This window comes from Psammomys obesus, unplaced genomic scaffold (assembly GCF_907164565.1).
Source record: "Psammomys obesus unplaced genomic scaffold, mPsaObe1.curated_primary_1811, whole genome shotgun sequence".
NCBI classification, from domain to species: Eukaryota; Metazoa; Chordata; class Mammalia; order Rodentia; family Muridae; genus Psammomys; species Psammomys obesus.
The window spans coordinates 20,284,561-20,301,897 of record NW_026592118.1 but is presented as its reverse complement, the minus strand read 5'-3'; the positions used below and the strand labels follow the sequence as shown (position 1 = coordinate 20,301,897).

General features: G+C 37.3%; 1 protein-coding gene across 6 annotated transcripts in view; it reads left to right on the top strand.

Moving 5' to 3' along the window:
- Cacna2d1 (calcium voltage-gated channel auxiliary subunit alpha2delta 1) overlaps window positions 1-17,337 on the top strand; it is a 467,228-nt gene that overhangs the window by 348,650 nt on the left and 101,241 nt on the right. For all 6 annotated transcript variants that reach the window (XM_055612640.1, XM_055612638.1, XM_055612639.1 and 3 more), the window contains exons 8-10: window positions 6,467-6,536; window positions 9,231-9,281; window positions 10,752-10,851. In XM_055612640.1, the coding sequence (XP_055468615.1) occupies window positions 6,467-6,536; window positions 9,231-9,281; window positions 10,752-10,851 (221 nt within the window). The remainder of the gene's footprint in view (window positions 1-6,466; window positions 6,537-9,230; window positions 9,282-10,751; window positions 10,852-17,337) is intronic.

Below are 17,337 nucleotides of genomic sequence, written 5' to 3'. Positions count from 1 at the left end.
TATCTATCTATCTATCTATCTATCTATCTATCTATCTATCTATCTATCATCTATCTATCATTTGTTTTTGTTGTGGTTGGTTTATGTGTATTGAGACATGTCTCACTTTGGAACCTTGTCTAGCCTGGAACTCACTATACAAACCCAATTACTCTCAAACTCCTCCTGCCTCTGCTACTCAAATACTGGGATCCAAGATGTGCACTACCATGCTCAGCCTTGAAGGAGATGACTGCACAGGTTATGATGGACTTGACTAATGACACCTAACCTAGAATCTTACATAACAAATAACATTACTGTGAGGAGATATGGGATATTTGAAATTACACTTTGAGACATTTCCTGTCATTGAAACTAACATTAGTTGTTTTCTCCCTTTTGAGTGTTTCCAAGATAAATCAAAATCTAAAGAGGTCAGCCGTTTTCATTTCTACATCTTCTGGCACTTCAATCTGGGCATAGCACCCACACTCATTAAAGAGGACTAATCTTCCTTGCCCCCTAGACCCATGCTGGAACTGTGATGCAAACTAGGGGCTATAGAGAATTGATTTTGGAATGACAGCAACTGGAAATTCTGTTAGGCTTACAAAACAAGTTGAGTCAATTAGGCTTCTTTCTTAAAAAAAAAAAAAAAAAGACACGCTTGATTGTGCTGAAACTCGCCGTGTGTCTCATATCTGTAGAACATGACTAAGGCGAGCCTAACATTGCTGTCTGTCAGTGACACCCAAAAAAGAAGATCAGCAGTGACTATACAGACATTTTTTCAGTGTATAAAATGTTCCACCATTTTAATTTTAGTAAGATTAACAATGTGAAGTCCTCTTGAGTTAGAAAAATATGTTTGAACCTACCAAGTGGAAGGGCCATCATCTGTCATTTGAAGTGGCGTTTTTACCAAGAGACTTAGTCCTTAATGAATCATTATCCATTTTATTATTCTCAAACAGATACAATGCAAAATAGATATTTTTATCATCAGGCCACATTTACGATAAAAAGGCATCAAAGTCTGCATGCTTCCTTAATTTTTTTTTCTATAGCACATGATTTTAGTGTTCTGAATCCATGTACAGGGACTACCCCCCTGACTAGGGGATCTGACAGTTGCCACAGAGCACTGTAGAGATCACAGAAAGCAGAATAATCCTGCAGTGGATTTAGCAGAAGACATACCTGCAACTCATTTCTTTCTAGTCAGGGGAAACATCCCCATAAACGAAGATTATGAAATGATTCATTCAAAAATGTTATTTCCATTCTGTGCTGTTTCTAAAAACCCTCTAGCCAGCTATCCCCACGTCCTAACAGAAAATGAAAGGGACATTTTAAAATGAAAAATATTCCCCCTTTTCAGGGAATTAAGGAGCTCTGATTCCCTTTCCAGAAGTGTGGTTTTTCTGTGAATGCTTATTAAACAGAATGTGAAGGATTGGCAGAACACAGGCGTTTTCTCTTTGCTGTTTGGTCTACCATAATTTTGAGCTTGGATAAATAGTGTACCACTTAAATACCATGATGGGATTTTACTTGTTACTAAGTAATATCACAAAAGAATTTATAGTGTTAAATTTAACCATAATATAAATACTCTAGTTCAGTATTATTGTTTCTTACTCCAAGAAAAATTATAGGAGATTATTAACAGTTTTAAATGTATGCCACCTAAGATTAGCAATGTTATTAAAATTTAATGTTCTTTCTCTTACTATAAATTATAGTCTTTTAATTTTATTGTGTCTTTAAAGAAATATATAAGTTTTATGGAGCATGGTAACTCCTATCAGTAGATTTCATTTAGCAATGTTAGTGAGAGCAAAAATCTCATATTAACGTTCTCTGTAAAGAATTCTGTAACCTGAGACTACAGACATGGCTCAGGGGTTAAAACATGTTATGCAAACATGAAGACTAACCAGGGTGCAGATCTCCAGAATTCATGTAGTTATGTTGTAGGTATGGTGGCCCTACTGTAATTCTAGGCTCAGAATGTGAAGACCCATGTCCCCAGAACAAGCTGGATAGCAAAACTAGCAATATTGCTGAGCTCTGAGTTTAATTGTGACAAGATGCCTTAATGAACCCAGTGTAGGAACCATAAAGTCTGATTCTGGACATAACCTAGGGCACCTGCATGCACCCAAATATGTGCACTCATACACACACACACACACACACACACACACACACACACACACACGCACCACCCCCATGGAGAAAAAAGAAAGATACATTTATAATAGCTTTAAATTTTCAATCTGGTTAAATCAGTTATCAAAGTCATTGTCGAGATCTTTCAGTTCAAGACAGATGCTTAAACATTAGTCATGGTAAGAAATCACAGTCTCATCATGTTTCTGCGTTTCTACTAGCCTTGGACCAATTGGGAGAGGGATAGAGAGAATGTACAGTATTTTGACCAGAGAACTTTTATTGTTAATAAAGAATTACTCCCAGTCCCACTTGGAACTGAGCTGCATGGGCAACATCTGAGCAGGGGTTCTAGGTTATCTCCATGAATGGTCCTTGTTGGAATATCAGTCTCAGAAAAGACCCCTGTGCCCAGATTTCTTGGTTCTGTTTCTCTCCTTGTAGAGCTCCTGTCTCCTCCAGGTCTTTCTATCTCCCCCTTCTTTTCTAAGATTGCCTGCACTCTGCCCAAAATTTAGCTTTGATTCTCAGTATCTACTTTGATACATTGCTTGGTATACTCCTGTCCTGTTCCCTGTTTTCTCCCTCTTCTGATGTCCATCCCATTTGTCTTTCTGAGTGAGGATTGATCATCTTACCCAGGGTCCTCCTTCTTGCTTAGCTTCTTTAGGTGTACAGATTTTACTATGTTTATCCTATATTATATGTCTAATATCCACTTATAAGTGAGTATATACCATGTGTGTCTTTCTGCTTCTGGGATGCCTCACTCAGGAAGATATGATGAGGGAGGGGGCTACAACTAGGATCCAAAGTGAATATACTGTAATTAATAAAATACATAAATAAATTTTAAAAATCAAATAAAATTTTATTTTAAAATAAATAAAAATAAAAATTAAATAAAATAATCACTCACTGTAACTTGGGAGGTGGCTCAGCAAGTAAGAAGGCTTGCTGCAAGGACATAAGGGCCTGAGTTCAAACCCCCCGACATGAAAATCTGGGTGTGGTTATAAATAAGTTACCCCAGAATTGTGGGAGGAGCTTAGTGAAGGGGCTTTCTGGCTGCCAGTAGACAGTGGTCCAATAAAAGACCAAATGCTTTATTCTGGCCTGCAGCAGTTCCCAGATGTGTACCTACACACACATTTGAGTTTTTATCACAAATATATGCCACGCCAGCTGCAAATGTTCACAAATAAACACATTTTAAGTAATTCTTGACGGTAATAAGAGTTGGGATGAGAAGTTATTTTGGACTTACGGAGTTCTACAATTGCCAGTTAAGTTATAGATAGCCCAATCTACAGCTAGCTCTAAGGTTGAAATAAAGGCACAAAGGAGAGTTGTAATGGCCCAGTACCCTTCCCCTGAGATCCTGCACCTCTTCTAGAGACACGGGTATGTCTCCAAAAGGCATATAAGTCACTGGGAGGCCATATTGGTGTAATTCACTAGAAAAAGATTATCTGGGATGTCTAATGTTAACCAGAAGCTCTCCTCAACAAAAACACTCGAGGGAGGTCCTAGCGATGATTACTCAGGGTCAGATGGCTATTGCTCTTCATCCGGAGCTTAGGGAGCTTAGTGGAGCTTCAGAACCTTCCTGGACATGGAGAAATAGGGAAAGTATAGGACAGTGGTAGCTGAGGAGCACCACAGATGCACTGCAGCAGGCAGACACCCCATAATCTGCCCATGGGCAAGAGCCCAAGAACTAACAAACCACATACTTCAGGAAATACAACTTTCTTATTAAGTGTCTTGTATCATGTGCAATAGCAAAAGAAATGATTTAAAAGGCCCAGGTCACTTTAATCCAGGAAACCAAAGGGGAGCATTTCAGTTGGGAGGTGATATATATATATATAGAGAGAGAGAGACATAGTATTGAAATTTTTGTACAGTTTCTTTAAATCATCTTATTATTGCTAAGATATTAACTGATATACTACAGTCATAGTTGAAAGAGAACTGATATCTCTATCCACATACTTTTTGTTCAATTTTAAGACTAGCAGCACAAGGAAAAGTATGATATTTATATCCCTGACACCTAGTTTGTAAGGATAAAAACGGAACAAATTTTAAAGAAATAAATTTAATGGATGTTATATTAACTGTGTCAGTAATTGGCTCTTTGGGGAGTACTATATTTAAACTTACAGTTTATGTAAATGTGATTAGTCATTTCAAATGAATAAGTCATTTCATAATATAGCTACGCATATAAAATTTCCCAGCCAAGAAGGGCTTCTTCAGTTGTGTGTGTATTTTGACATACTCTAATTGGCTAAATTATCTTAGTTAGATAAGCCTGGCTCTCATGAAGATTCTCCATAATTTCCATGATTTCTCAGTAAGAAAAAGAGAGAAATAGATCATAGCACATAGGTCATCTGAGTTATAAATTTTCTTGATGTTTACACATGTTCGAATGAGGAACTTCTTGCATGAAGTTGTCATTCAGTCCATAAACATTTACTAGCCTTCATTGAGTCCAGTCCATTGTGGATGAAAGTAAAAAGTTTTAGAGCATTTTAATCAAAGTAAATGTAGAGTTAATTGGAATAAGTATGAATCAATTAAATTTCAAAATCAATGTAATAAGCCAAGAAGTTTTTCAGTCTTAGCTTTTAATATCAGAAAAAAATGATAAAGATCTTAAAACTAATAGAATATTGACTTTCTGCTTGAATTATTTCATATCATTCAGATAAATTTGCAAAACCCAAGCAATTTGTTTGTTATCTTTTTAATATATTCTTATGTATTACATGAATGTGATGTATTAGGCCCCTCGGAGTGCTTCAAGACCTCTTGCCCCTTCAATGTCCTCCTTTTAACTTGTCCAGTTTCCACATGCTACACCGATTACACATGTCCTATGTGTGAGGGTATAGAGCCATCTATCTACCTGTTCATGAGCAACATACCGCCTAGTCTACTGTCTCTCTAAAGAAAAACAATTCAACTCGACTCCTCTTCTCCTTATAGCCCACCCCCAGAGCCCTGTGAGCCCCTCTCTATTCCATGCTAGACTCTTGACTCACTCCATCTTGTGCCGGTCTCACACCTATAGATGTCATGAGGTCCAGAGTACAAAGGCCTTGTCACATGTAACAGATTCTGCTTGGCAGCAGCCCTCCCCCATCCTCTAGCTCTAGAATCTTTTGCATCACCTCCTCAGTGATGTTCCTTAAGCATCAGAGGGAGGTGGTTTGATTAAGATATCAATGTTAGAGGGCTTAGAACTTCACCATCACTTGGTCTCCTCACTTTGGCTAGTTGTGGGTCTCTATAGTAATGTCTGACCACGATGAAAGAAACGCCTCTGAGGAGGGATGAGAGATGCAGCAGGCCATCAAGGATCTGTATTTACAGGGCAGTTTGACAGAAAAAAAATTAGAGTTAGCTTTAACTGTAATTTAACCTTGTTTTTATAATTTCGACCTGGAAGTGCTCATATCACGTAAAGGAGTACATTTGAAATGGAAATTGATAAAGTATTTCAACAGTACACATCATTTAGTAAACATTTGAATATAGAGGCTATAATAATACTTTAGGATAGCAATCCAAGAAAAACAATATTTTTATGAGAGAAAATGTCACAATTTTTAGCCTTGATCATGCTGGCTTTCGATACTTAGAGGCTCTGCCTCTCAAGTGCTGGGATCAAAGGCATGTGCCACCATGACTAGTGTAAAAGCCTTGTATATAGTCTTGCATATACAGTTTGCATTGAATAAAAACAAAATGAGCAATAAATTCAAAGTGCTACTTTCACTAGCTGCATAAACACTTTCTGTCAAGGGAAAGCATGTAAGTTAGTTCCAACGAAACCCCTGTGTCTGAAGCTTGTGTGGGCAACATACAGAGAGGAAATTGGCTTGTGTTGGTTTCCTTTTGGACTGCTGTGTTACTTTCCAATAAAAAAAAAAGAAAGAAAGAAAATGCTAATGAAATAAGGATGGCATTTTGTATTTGAATACTCATATAGATATGTGGTTTATTTTGTATTTTGTGATTTTTAAGTTTCATATTCATTTTCATATTCATATTTAATTACACTTCTCTACTTGTATGTGTGTGTGTGTGTGTTTGTTGGGGGATGGGTAATTCTCATGCTGTGGCATGCATGTGGAAGTCAGAGAACAGCTTTCAATTCTTTCCTTTCACCAGGTGTGTCCTAGAGATGGAAATCAAATGTCAGTCAATGCATGAGCACCTTAACTCACTAAGGCATTTTGTCAGCCCGCTCAAGCTTAGTGCTTTGACTTAGTTCCTCTGGTTTGTTTTTCAGCTTCTCCATGGGTGGATAATAGTAGAACTCCAAACAAGATTGACCTGTATGATGTGCGCAGAAGACCATGGTATGGAAGTTTGACTATCAATGACAAAGGGTTCTATCTAGACCTGTTACTGTGTTGAGGGGAAACCTCCCCTTCCTTACTGGGATGGGTGTTATCTTCTTTTTTTTTTTTATCTTTTTTTAACTTTGATTAATTACACTTTATTCACTTTGTATCTCCCCCAACAGCCCCACCCTCCTCCCCTCCTGATCCCACCTTCCCTCCCCCTTCTTCACGCATTCCCCTACCCGAGTCCACTGATAGGGGAGGTCCTCCTCTCCTTCCTTCTGTCCTTAGTCTATGAGATCTCATCAGGAGTGGCTGCATTGTCATCTTCTATGGCGTGGTAAGGCTGCTCCCCCCTCAGGGGAAGGTGGTCAAAGAACAGGCCAATCAGATTAAGTCAGAGGCAGTCCCTCTTCCCATTACTGTGTAACCCACTTGGACACTAAACTGCCATGGGCTACATCTGTGCAGGGGTTCTAGGTTATCTCCATGCATGGTACTTGGTTAGGGTATGAGTATCTGGAAAGACCCCCGTGTTCAAATTATCTGGTTCTGTTGCTCTCCTTGTGGAGCTCCTGTCCTCTCCAGATCTTACTATTTCCCATTTCTTACATAAGATTCCATGCACTCTGCCCAACAGTTGGCCATAAGTCTCAGCATTTGCTTTGATAGTCTGCAGGGCAGAGGCTTTCAGAGGCCCTCTGTGGCAGGTTTCTAGCTTGTTTCCTATTTTCTTCTTCTTCTGATGTCCATCCTCTTTGCCTTCCGGGATGAGGATTGAGTGTTATCTTCTTATATACAACGCTGAGGTATTTTCAAAATAGAAATATAATTAATGACAAATGAAAATGATGAGTTTGGGAATGATGGTTAATACTGTCAAAATCATTTTTCAGACTCATTTCAAATGGATTACTTTAAGTTTTCTGTTCAATTTAAGTTTTCAGTGTCTTTTAGCTGGTAGGGATTCCTTCTGAAGGGCATCTACTGTGCTTGGGGTAAAGCACTAACAGGGAGATGGCATAGAGTCAGAAACAATTTGCCTCTGGCAGTAAACTAATGAGAACGGCCCTAAACTAAGAGTGCTACCTAGGTATATCCATATAGTTTAGGTTTTATTTTTCCCCCAGAAGGAGTTTTATTTGTTTGACACTATTAAAGTAATTCATCATCCTAATTCAGAACACACAAAAAATTACAATATAAGTTTGGACTTAGGGAGTACCAACCATTTTTCATGAGATTTTATTATTGAATGCATTTTGAGTGCTTACAATTTTCATTTAAATTGTAAAAAAAATATGTTTAAATTGTAGATATACTATTTTTAATGATTTCTCATATACAGCATGGTGCCTTGTACCCTATTAGTTTCATATTAATTTTTGAATACACAGTAATGAAAAGAAATACTTAAAATCATTTTAATAAAGGCTTTCTGTTCACTCATTTAAGAGAACCTTTTTTTTTTTTATTGTTTCCAACTTCCTGCTATGCTCACACAAATTCTATGTAGTTTAGTGGTTGGTTGAAAGAATATGTATTAATGGCTTTTAAGTGTTCTGTTTAGTATCCAATAGCAATTTACGTGAATACAACCGTCAGTGATATTTACCAATGTTACTATTATTGATAATATCTCTCCGATTTCCTATTTAATGGAAGCAAGTACTACAGTGTGACAGTTTGTGTTTAAGAAGTGGTCGTATTTGTATGGAAAATGTAGGAGCGAAGTGTCAATCCTCCAAAGCAGACACTACCCTAATGTTTTCATCTTCCCGCCGAGAAGCACACCAGGACAGAGGTGTTAAGATGCCAGACATAAGCTGCACTGTCTTCCACGGGGAAACAGTGGAGCTCTGCCTGTTGATCTGCACACGGAGAGTAGAGTGGGATGCAGGCAATGCCCAAGTGGGTACCAACTGTGCTCCAAAGTGTTGAAAATGAATTGGCCTGTTTTCTCTTTGTGGAGAGCTGAGTCAGATGTAGCCCTTCCTGCTAGGGAAGGCAGACACAGGATGCCCTTCAGTCTCTGGCCAAGGAGTATGTGTTTTCTTTTCTTTCATACATAGCTGCTCTCAAATTTACCTCCCTACAATCAGTTAACTTCTTGCCTAAATATCCCATATAGTATATTTCAAATGCAGAGTCTGGTTTTGTAAGATGTGGTTGGATTTAGGAATTAACATTTAAACTGCTTTCCTGTGTGATTTTTGTATGCTATCAAATTTTGAGAGTTTCTATTTTGAATTGTTAGTATAACATTATCCATTGCCTTGTTCCTGGCCTGATGTGTTTCCTGTTGCTTTATTTTAAGATTTATAGATCACCTACCTTTTGTATTAAAAAAAATATATCTTATAGTTTGTTGTTCACTACAGTGAAAATGTTAATAATTGGAATTTAGGATTTTTCTTCTTCAGCAAAATATCTTTTTGAAACTTATTACATTAAAAATTTTATCTTTATCTTTCCTTAAAAATACCTGGAAAATATGCTATCAAAGCCATATTTTTTGGCAACTCCAATGTGATCTTAAATACTTTTTTCAAGCTAACATTTCCGAATCTTTAAAAAGCCCATTGTTTACTACGGTATAATAGAATGAGTCTTTGCTTTAATCGTATCTTATTTCAGAAATCTGTAAATATTAATACAGCAAACAGCAATGTTACACATAAAGAAAATGCTTCTGTGGTTCTGTTTTAGGTACATCCAGGGAGCTGCCTCCCCCAAGGACATGCTCATCCTGGTGGATGTGTGAGTAGTCAATGAGATGTTTTGTAGATAATAGTTTGTTGGGAATTAGCAATGTGTGATAGATTAGGAAAACAAAGAATCAATATATTGATGATATATGAATACAAAGAAGCCATATTAAGATATCAGCAAGGGATTGGGCAGTTGGCTCAGTCAGTAAATTGCTTGTTGCATAAGATGAAGATGTGAGTTCAATGTCTCTGGCATCTACGTGAAAAAAAAATAATGGCGGGGTGGTGGTTTGTGCCTATAATGCCAACTATGGACAGAGGAAGGAAGAACCCTGGGGCTTGCTGACTGGATAGTCTAAAGAATCAGATTGTTCCTGGATCACTTGTGAGACCTAGTCCTCAAGAATATGTTGAGTCATAGAAGAAGATTTCTGACGTTGCCCTCGGGCCTACACACACACACACACACACACACACACACACACACACACACACACACACACGTCTACACACAGATGAAAACAAAACCAGAAGAAAATTATTCTATTGGAAATGAAAACAGCACTATTTGTACCTGTATTACACTGGAGAATTGTGACACCATTCTATAAGCCAAACTATTTTAAAAGTTATTTATTGTTTCCATTTATGTTTTTAATTCTGAACAATAATGAGATACAGAATTAATTAAAAAAACAGTCCCTATTACTAAAAGAAGAAGAAAAAAGAAATGAAGAAAAAGAAAAAAGGACTTAGTTGGTACTTAGCCATAAATATTTCTATTGAGTATAAGGGATTTGGATCAAAATAGATAAATATGTTAACTTTTATTACTAGGATTTTCAAGGCACACAATACATGAAAAAATTTCTGTGTGTTGGTATTAGGTGTTTTATTAATTTATTGTCTTGTTTCAAGCTAAAATCATGTCAGAATCTGTGTGCTCCTGTGATATACAAGAGGAAGTCAGTTGCCTAGAGATGAGCCCTACATTAGCAGAGGTTTAGAAATAAGACAAATGAGGAATTCCTGGAGAAACTTTGATCTGTGGAGTGAGGCCTTTCTCCACAAAGCTCATCACAGCTGAATGGCTGTGTAATTCCATTTTATTGACTTCTGTTCATGTATAACTTTTAAAATTAAAATATAATTACATCGTTTCCACCTTTCACTTTCTTTTCCCTAAATGAGCACCACTTGCTCTTTCTCAAATGCATGATCTCTATTTCTTTAATCGTTGAGGATGTGTTTTTCATGTGTATGTGTATGTGGGTTTGTGTATTCCGAACTCTATAAATATATAAGTACATAATACATGAATATGTAAATTCACCCTGCTCAGTCACTGTGTTCCTTGATATGTATATGATTTCGGGACTGACCCACTTTTTAGAAACAAAATTACATTTTTATTTTCATGTAAATGATCTAGAAGCTAATGAGATCATCTCCTTTTATTTATGATGCTGTTTGTTTAATGACTGGAGAGTAACACATGGACCCATTTGTCTGTTCATAGGAGTGGAAGTGTGAGCGGATTGACTCTGAAACTCATCCGAACATCTGTTTCTGAAATGTTAGAAACACTCTCAGATGATGATTTCGTGAATGTAGCTTCAGTGAGTATGGATGGCTGCTCTTTCCTGAATTCCATATGTCTATGTCCCCATGACAAAATATACTGGATTGTTTTTCCCCCTTAGGTGAGCTGAGGTACTGTAATTTTGTTATAAGCTGCCTTACTGGGCTGTCCTCTACTGTCCTTTTGATGTTATTAGCATTCACAACTATTGACATAACGAACACTGAATGAAAAGCATTCCTATCCTTCACTCAAAGGCTTCCACATTGGTAATGTGAGCCCTTCTAGTCACTGCTCCCTTTGGGACCTCCTATGAAGTAGCATCTTATAGTATCCTTGAACATTAATTGCTTATAGCTGATTATGCTCATTTTGGGCCTGAACAAACCTTCTGCATTGTGTTTTTCCTAACTGAAGGAAAAAGAGTCAATTGAATGAGCTTAGAACTATCTTATACTTTCTTATCAGCTGCAAATGAAACAAGGTATGCCATGTCTCATTTTAATCTATGTAGTTTAGGCTGTGGATTTTATGGTCATTTTATGGTGCGTGAAATTTCATATTTGAGGTGGTTTAATTATAGAGATACGAGAGAAGGAGGAGTAGATTTTGGTGATGTTGTTTTGTATTGAACCCGTGAGAATGGACCTGCTTTTAAAATCACTGGGGAGGATGAAGTTCAAGTCCACAGTTGACTATCTCCCTTTTCTGGTCTTGGGGTAAGCAGAAATCTCCATATCTTACTTCTAATGATATGCCTAGAGCTGGATTAGTGATGGAGAGAACTTATCCTTAAAAATTAAATTATGAAAATATGGATAGTATGGATAAAATTTAGAAACCACTATGGACAATGTAAGACTCCCTGGAAAATGTCAAATGGTGTATAATTCTCAGGGAGAATAATTTGGAGATATTCCATAGTCTAAATAAATCTACAAGAAACCCTGTCAAACCCTTGTTGAAACAACATGGCAAGAGGACCATCTCAATTAAGATGATAGGAAAGATAATTATTCAGCTTAATTTGTACAGAAACATATCAATTACAAAAACTTTGGAATGGCTTAAAATGTTATCTTTGGAATAATGAAAGAGAATGGCTTAAATATATTTAGTCAGATTTGTCATATGTAATTAAATTGACTTAAAAAAAACAAAGTATTAAATATGGCTGATGTTTTTCTTTGGCTTCTTCCAAAAACTGAACATCAGTCTGGAGTTGATTTATTTGGAGGAGATAATGGGAAACAGTGCTAGTTAAAGAGTGAGAAGTGGAGCAAGGAAAGGGAGAATCTAATTACATAATCTTCATTTAACTTAAAGAAACCAATTTTATTGAGAAATTCTAGAAGTCATGTGGAATAGACTCTTTCAGGTTGTCAAACCCTGAACACTGAATTGCTGGTGAGTTAGGTACCAGCTTTCCTGATGTTTGGATAAACAGAATGTGGCCACAATCAGGTGTTCTAAAACAGGAAAAATATGACACTGGAGGTTGGGAGCCGATCAGTATCTACCATGACCAATGAATGAATCATAAAGAGGGAGATTCATCATCATCATCATCATCATCATCATCATCATCATCATCATCATCATCATCAAAGAAGAAGAAGAAGAGGATTAAATAAAATGACGAATGTCTAAAGTTAGTGCCTGAAGGGGGTCCCTGAAGGTGTCTTACAGGGAAGGCAACCACAGAAACATATAGAATGAAAACCTGGTGCAGACTCACTTTATCAACCTGTATCACACTTCTGGAAGTCTAATGCCAGATGTTTTATTCCCAATGCATGTAAACCCAGTATAATATAGAGGAAAAAAAACATTACTGGCATAATGCAATCTCTGGTGCACAAGGAAACATAATTACGTTGAAACTCAACTCAGGGTACATGGTAATTCTTCAAAGAAGATAGACTCTAGACATAGGTTACCTGTACTAGCTTAAGGGACTAAAGGTTTGGCCTGGTCTCAGTCATGCAGATAGTAGGTAGTGTAGAGGTCATTTGGTCTATTAGCTATCTCTGATCCAGAGTCTGGACGAGCCTCTGACTATAAAAGTCATTTAGATTACTAGGGGCCTGGTTGAGGGAGCTTGATATGGCCTTGACCAACAGATAACACAGATTACAAGGCTATATAGCTGGGAACCCAGCTTTCTGGGTGGAAAAACAGGTTCAGCTTTCCCTTTGTAAAGACAATCTTGTGTGCTTAACACTTCTGTCTTCTCTGGACACCTGTGGTGCAAGAACCTTTGTGTTATGTACACAAAAGGGTCAAAGTCATAATTTCTTGTTGTATCTTCATCTTTTTGCTCCTCTGACACCCACCTCAATTTCCTTATACTCTTGTCCAACCCTACAACAGCATCAGCAGCTTGGTTGGTAGAATGCCCTAAATATTTTACACAAAGGCCTTTGAATCCATGGTTTCAAATGACCATTCAAGCAGCGGGTCTGTGATTGTCTATTCATAGACATTGCAAAGTGTAAAAATATTGAATGAATTCCCTAATTCCACGTGTAGTCCTCCCTACCTTTAGTATATTGCAGCAAGTTTAATGACAATCTATTTTATCCAGACAGAAAACACAGATTTCAGTTAGTAAAAAGTCTTAATAGTCATTGTCAGAATATTCCTTGTTTCTACTACATGCACATGAAAAGAAGAATATACCTCCACACTCCCCAGAGACAGGAAGCAAACAGTTCCAGAGTGGTTGTCTTTGAGTCATAGTGACAGGAGATATGCTTCCTCTTCTTTGAGTCTCACATTAATGCATTCTTTTTCCTGAATGCTGAGCCAGTAGTTGAGTGTAAAGACTTGATTTTTAGGCTTTGCTGATTCTCATTATACAAATATGCCAGGCCAAATTTCAAGCTTCTAGCACTAGGTCAACTGGCCCTAAAAATGCCTGATTTTTTTTTCTCTTGAGCTGATAGAATCCTGGCACATCCTTAGAACACTGTCCTCAAGCAGATTGCCATCTTCATTCTGGAGTTTTAGCTGACAATTAAAGCTAAATAGTTTATCCAGGCCAGTGTCTAGGTATGTAGCATGGGTTGGGCTCTATAAACTCTTTGAATACGTGTCTATTACTGGGCTTCTTTTATAAACTAGTTTACATCATTTGAATGTTTAAGTATACTCCCCTAAGTCAAACAGCACGTGTACTCTGAAGGTTAATCACACTTAATGAGGTGCTCTGTTGATGCGCATGGGGCTGGATTGATGTCAGTAATGAGGGAAACTAATTTTATCCCTTTCCTAAAGAGGCGACATACAACAATTTCTTCCATTGAGTTGCTGCTGTTTTCGTTGAGAGGTATTATCGTATCAGGGACCCTGTTCTGTATTGGTGCTAGGGAGCTGGTCATATCCCAGCTCAGTAGCTGTTTCAAATCAGGTGTAAAAAGCCTGCACTCTTCATTTTAGAATGGAGTACATACCAAGTATATACTCTTCTCTCCTTTTTGTTGTCTGCATTTAAGGGCCTATTTAATGATCATTACCATTACCAGAGACAGGTAGCTTACAGTGGATATAAATCATTTTACCCACCCAATATCTAGCGAGTTACCTGGGGATGAACCTCTCTAGGAAACAAGGATGTGAGACAGAGTTCTACACAATTCATTCATTCTCCCTTAGCTTTTCCTCAGCTTCTTCTTCCAGTTTGCCTAAGGGAGGTCTTCCAGTATTTCTACTTCCAGAGCCAGCCACCTAAGCTGCTCATTCCTGTATAGAAAGATGTATATTCTCTTCTTCCAGGAGATAACTGTTTCTGTATATCAAATTACAGTGAAGTGCATTTTGCCTCTAGGCCTCTCAGAATCCATTCCCTGTGTGTACTTGGAGCTTATGCTTCTTCATATTCAACAGACCTACTTGTGCTTTGCTGAATATTCTGTTTTCCTGGCACAGACTGTACTATTGCAGGTGGTGTATATTGAGATTTGGCATTTTTGTTTCCTAGAGCAATGAGAGAAGATGGGATCAGATAATAAAGAGAGCAAATGTCATCTTTTGTTGTCTTTAAGAACAGAGAAGCCACTGCACCCTAGTTGAAGGGAAGAGTTTATAGCTATACAAACAGATATGGGAAACCAGAGCACAGTGTATTCAAGAGCATCACACACCCACCTCCTTGTCTGTCATATCCTGGTGTTTGGACAGATGCTGCATAACACCTTTACACCTCTGATTCTCAAAGCTAAAACCCTTATCCCTAGGACATGTTGACCACAGTAGCAAAGGAGAATCGGACCATGAAACTTTTTGGCTTTCTTAGTCTGCAGTTGGCTAATGCAAGGAGTCCATTTTCTTCAGTGGGATTTAATGAGCTCTCAGCACTTAACTTTGCAGTTTTTATTGTTCTCATATCTCTCAAAGGCCTACCCTGTTCCCTTCAATCTACATTCTGCTCAGATAACCGTAGCTGAATTCGTAGCATGATGCTATGTGCCTGAGCAGTCTGCTTGTCTCCAGTTACAGACTGTACACCACCCCTTCACCAAGGAAAAGTTTTATTTTTTTATTTTTTATTGCCATGAGTATAATAAATTAGTCCCTTTGGGAGTCTTACGTTGAGCATCTATTTACCAAGACTGATATCAAATATGATTAGTTTCCCTAGAAACAGTCACTGAGACACAGATTCAAGTTGAAATGGTTGATTTTGAAAGTAAGTCTAGAAAAAGCTGTTGGCGAAATGCAGGAATTAAAGAAGGGAACTAATGAATAACGCATTACTGCATAGCACGGCCATCTGAGAGTGGAGCTCATTCTTCTGCCCCTCTGGAAACAGCATAGAGCACATGCGTGGTACTACACAAAGGCTAAGATTTTCAAGGGAGAGTTGTGCTCATGTGTGGAATGACTGCTTTATGGGACATCCATATCCTGGCATTCACAGGTTGCTGAGTGTAGCATAGAGGCTGGAGTATAGTCTTGGGCAGGTGCTGATTACGTTGGCATGTACGGAACAAAGGATGGCCACCAGCAGCACCCGCCCTAGTAAGACAGGGAACAATGCTTTTGCTAAATTCTAAAAGAAATTTTTGATGATGTTGCCTTTGAATTGGTATTTTACAGTCAACATTTGGATAGCAATCAACATTTCTTTTCCTATTGGAAGAACACAGTTGGAGTCAACACTGAATTCACAATGCCTAATATATCTTTTAAATTATATTTTTTCTAAAGCATTAATGATCTTAGATGTGTACTTTTATGGTTGCTGTTTTTGAGACATAGTCTCATTATACAGTCCATGATGACCTAGAACTTTCTGTATAACTTATGCTGCCTTGGACTCATAATTTAACTGCCTCAGCCTACCAAGGACTACATCCATGTACCATGCCTGGCTTTATATTTTCTAGAAAGAAAACATTTGAAATGACTTTTTAAAAGATATAATTACTAAGAAGCACAAATATAAGACAGTTCCTTGTCCTTTCTATGATCTGGGCTCATGAAAACTTTATCGAGACTCAAAAAACCACTTGTGTGTCCTGATGTGGGGATCACCTTTGGTATGGCTTGAATATGTGAGTTAAACTAGATGAGAAATAGAATATCTTGTTTGTAATTAAAAGCAGTGAATGAATAAACATGGATACCTGAAGATAATTATGAAAATGTGTCTTATATAATCAAATTAGAGAAGGATGATAGTGAAACATGTAGAACCCTTAAAATAAGCAACTATTTCAGGAAGGCATTTGAAATATGTCATAGTGATTTCTCACTCTTCTTCCAATGAAATTTATTGCTGGCTTCATTTTCTACCTCAGCTTCCTAGTATTAATTCTTTTCTTTATTTGTTTGTTTACTGCTCTTGTTAGCCAAAAAACAAAGACCAACTCTTTCTTCAGACTAAACTGAACTATTTGTTAAATATACACCTTATTTAATTTTATTACTGTGGAATGATCATTTGAATACTATCATAATTTAAAAGCTACTCAGTGCCTTTAAGTGATCATATTATTCCACACCCACTTTTGATCTGCAAAAATCCTTACAAATAAAATCAGTGCTCAGGAGAGACAAAGTAAGCTGGACATATTAAAGGATGCTGTATAATTCTAACACTCGGGAGAGGAACACAAGAGGGTCCCCATGAGTTCACAGCCAGGCTTGTCTACCTAGTAAAACCTTATCTTGAACTTATCAACTACAGAAACAAAGATGAGCTAAAGTGCTCATTTATTTTTATTTGCACTTTAAACTTCAGCTTACACAAATGTCACAGATAATAATGGGAGTTTATATGTGTCTGGATAATGCATAGAAAGACCAATATGTTCCAGATAGAGACAAACAGTTGTAGATTGAAAATAGAAGATACATAGATGTTAGATAGATAGATAGATAGATAGATAGATAGATAGATAGATAGCTACATACATACATACATAGATGATAGAGAGATAGAAAGATATATAGATGATAGACAAATAGGAGATAGATAGATAGATAGATAGATAGATAGATAGATAGATAGATAGAT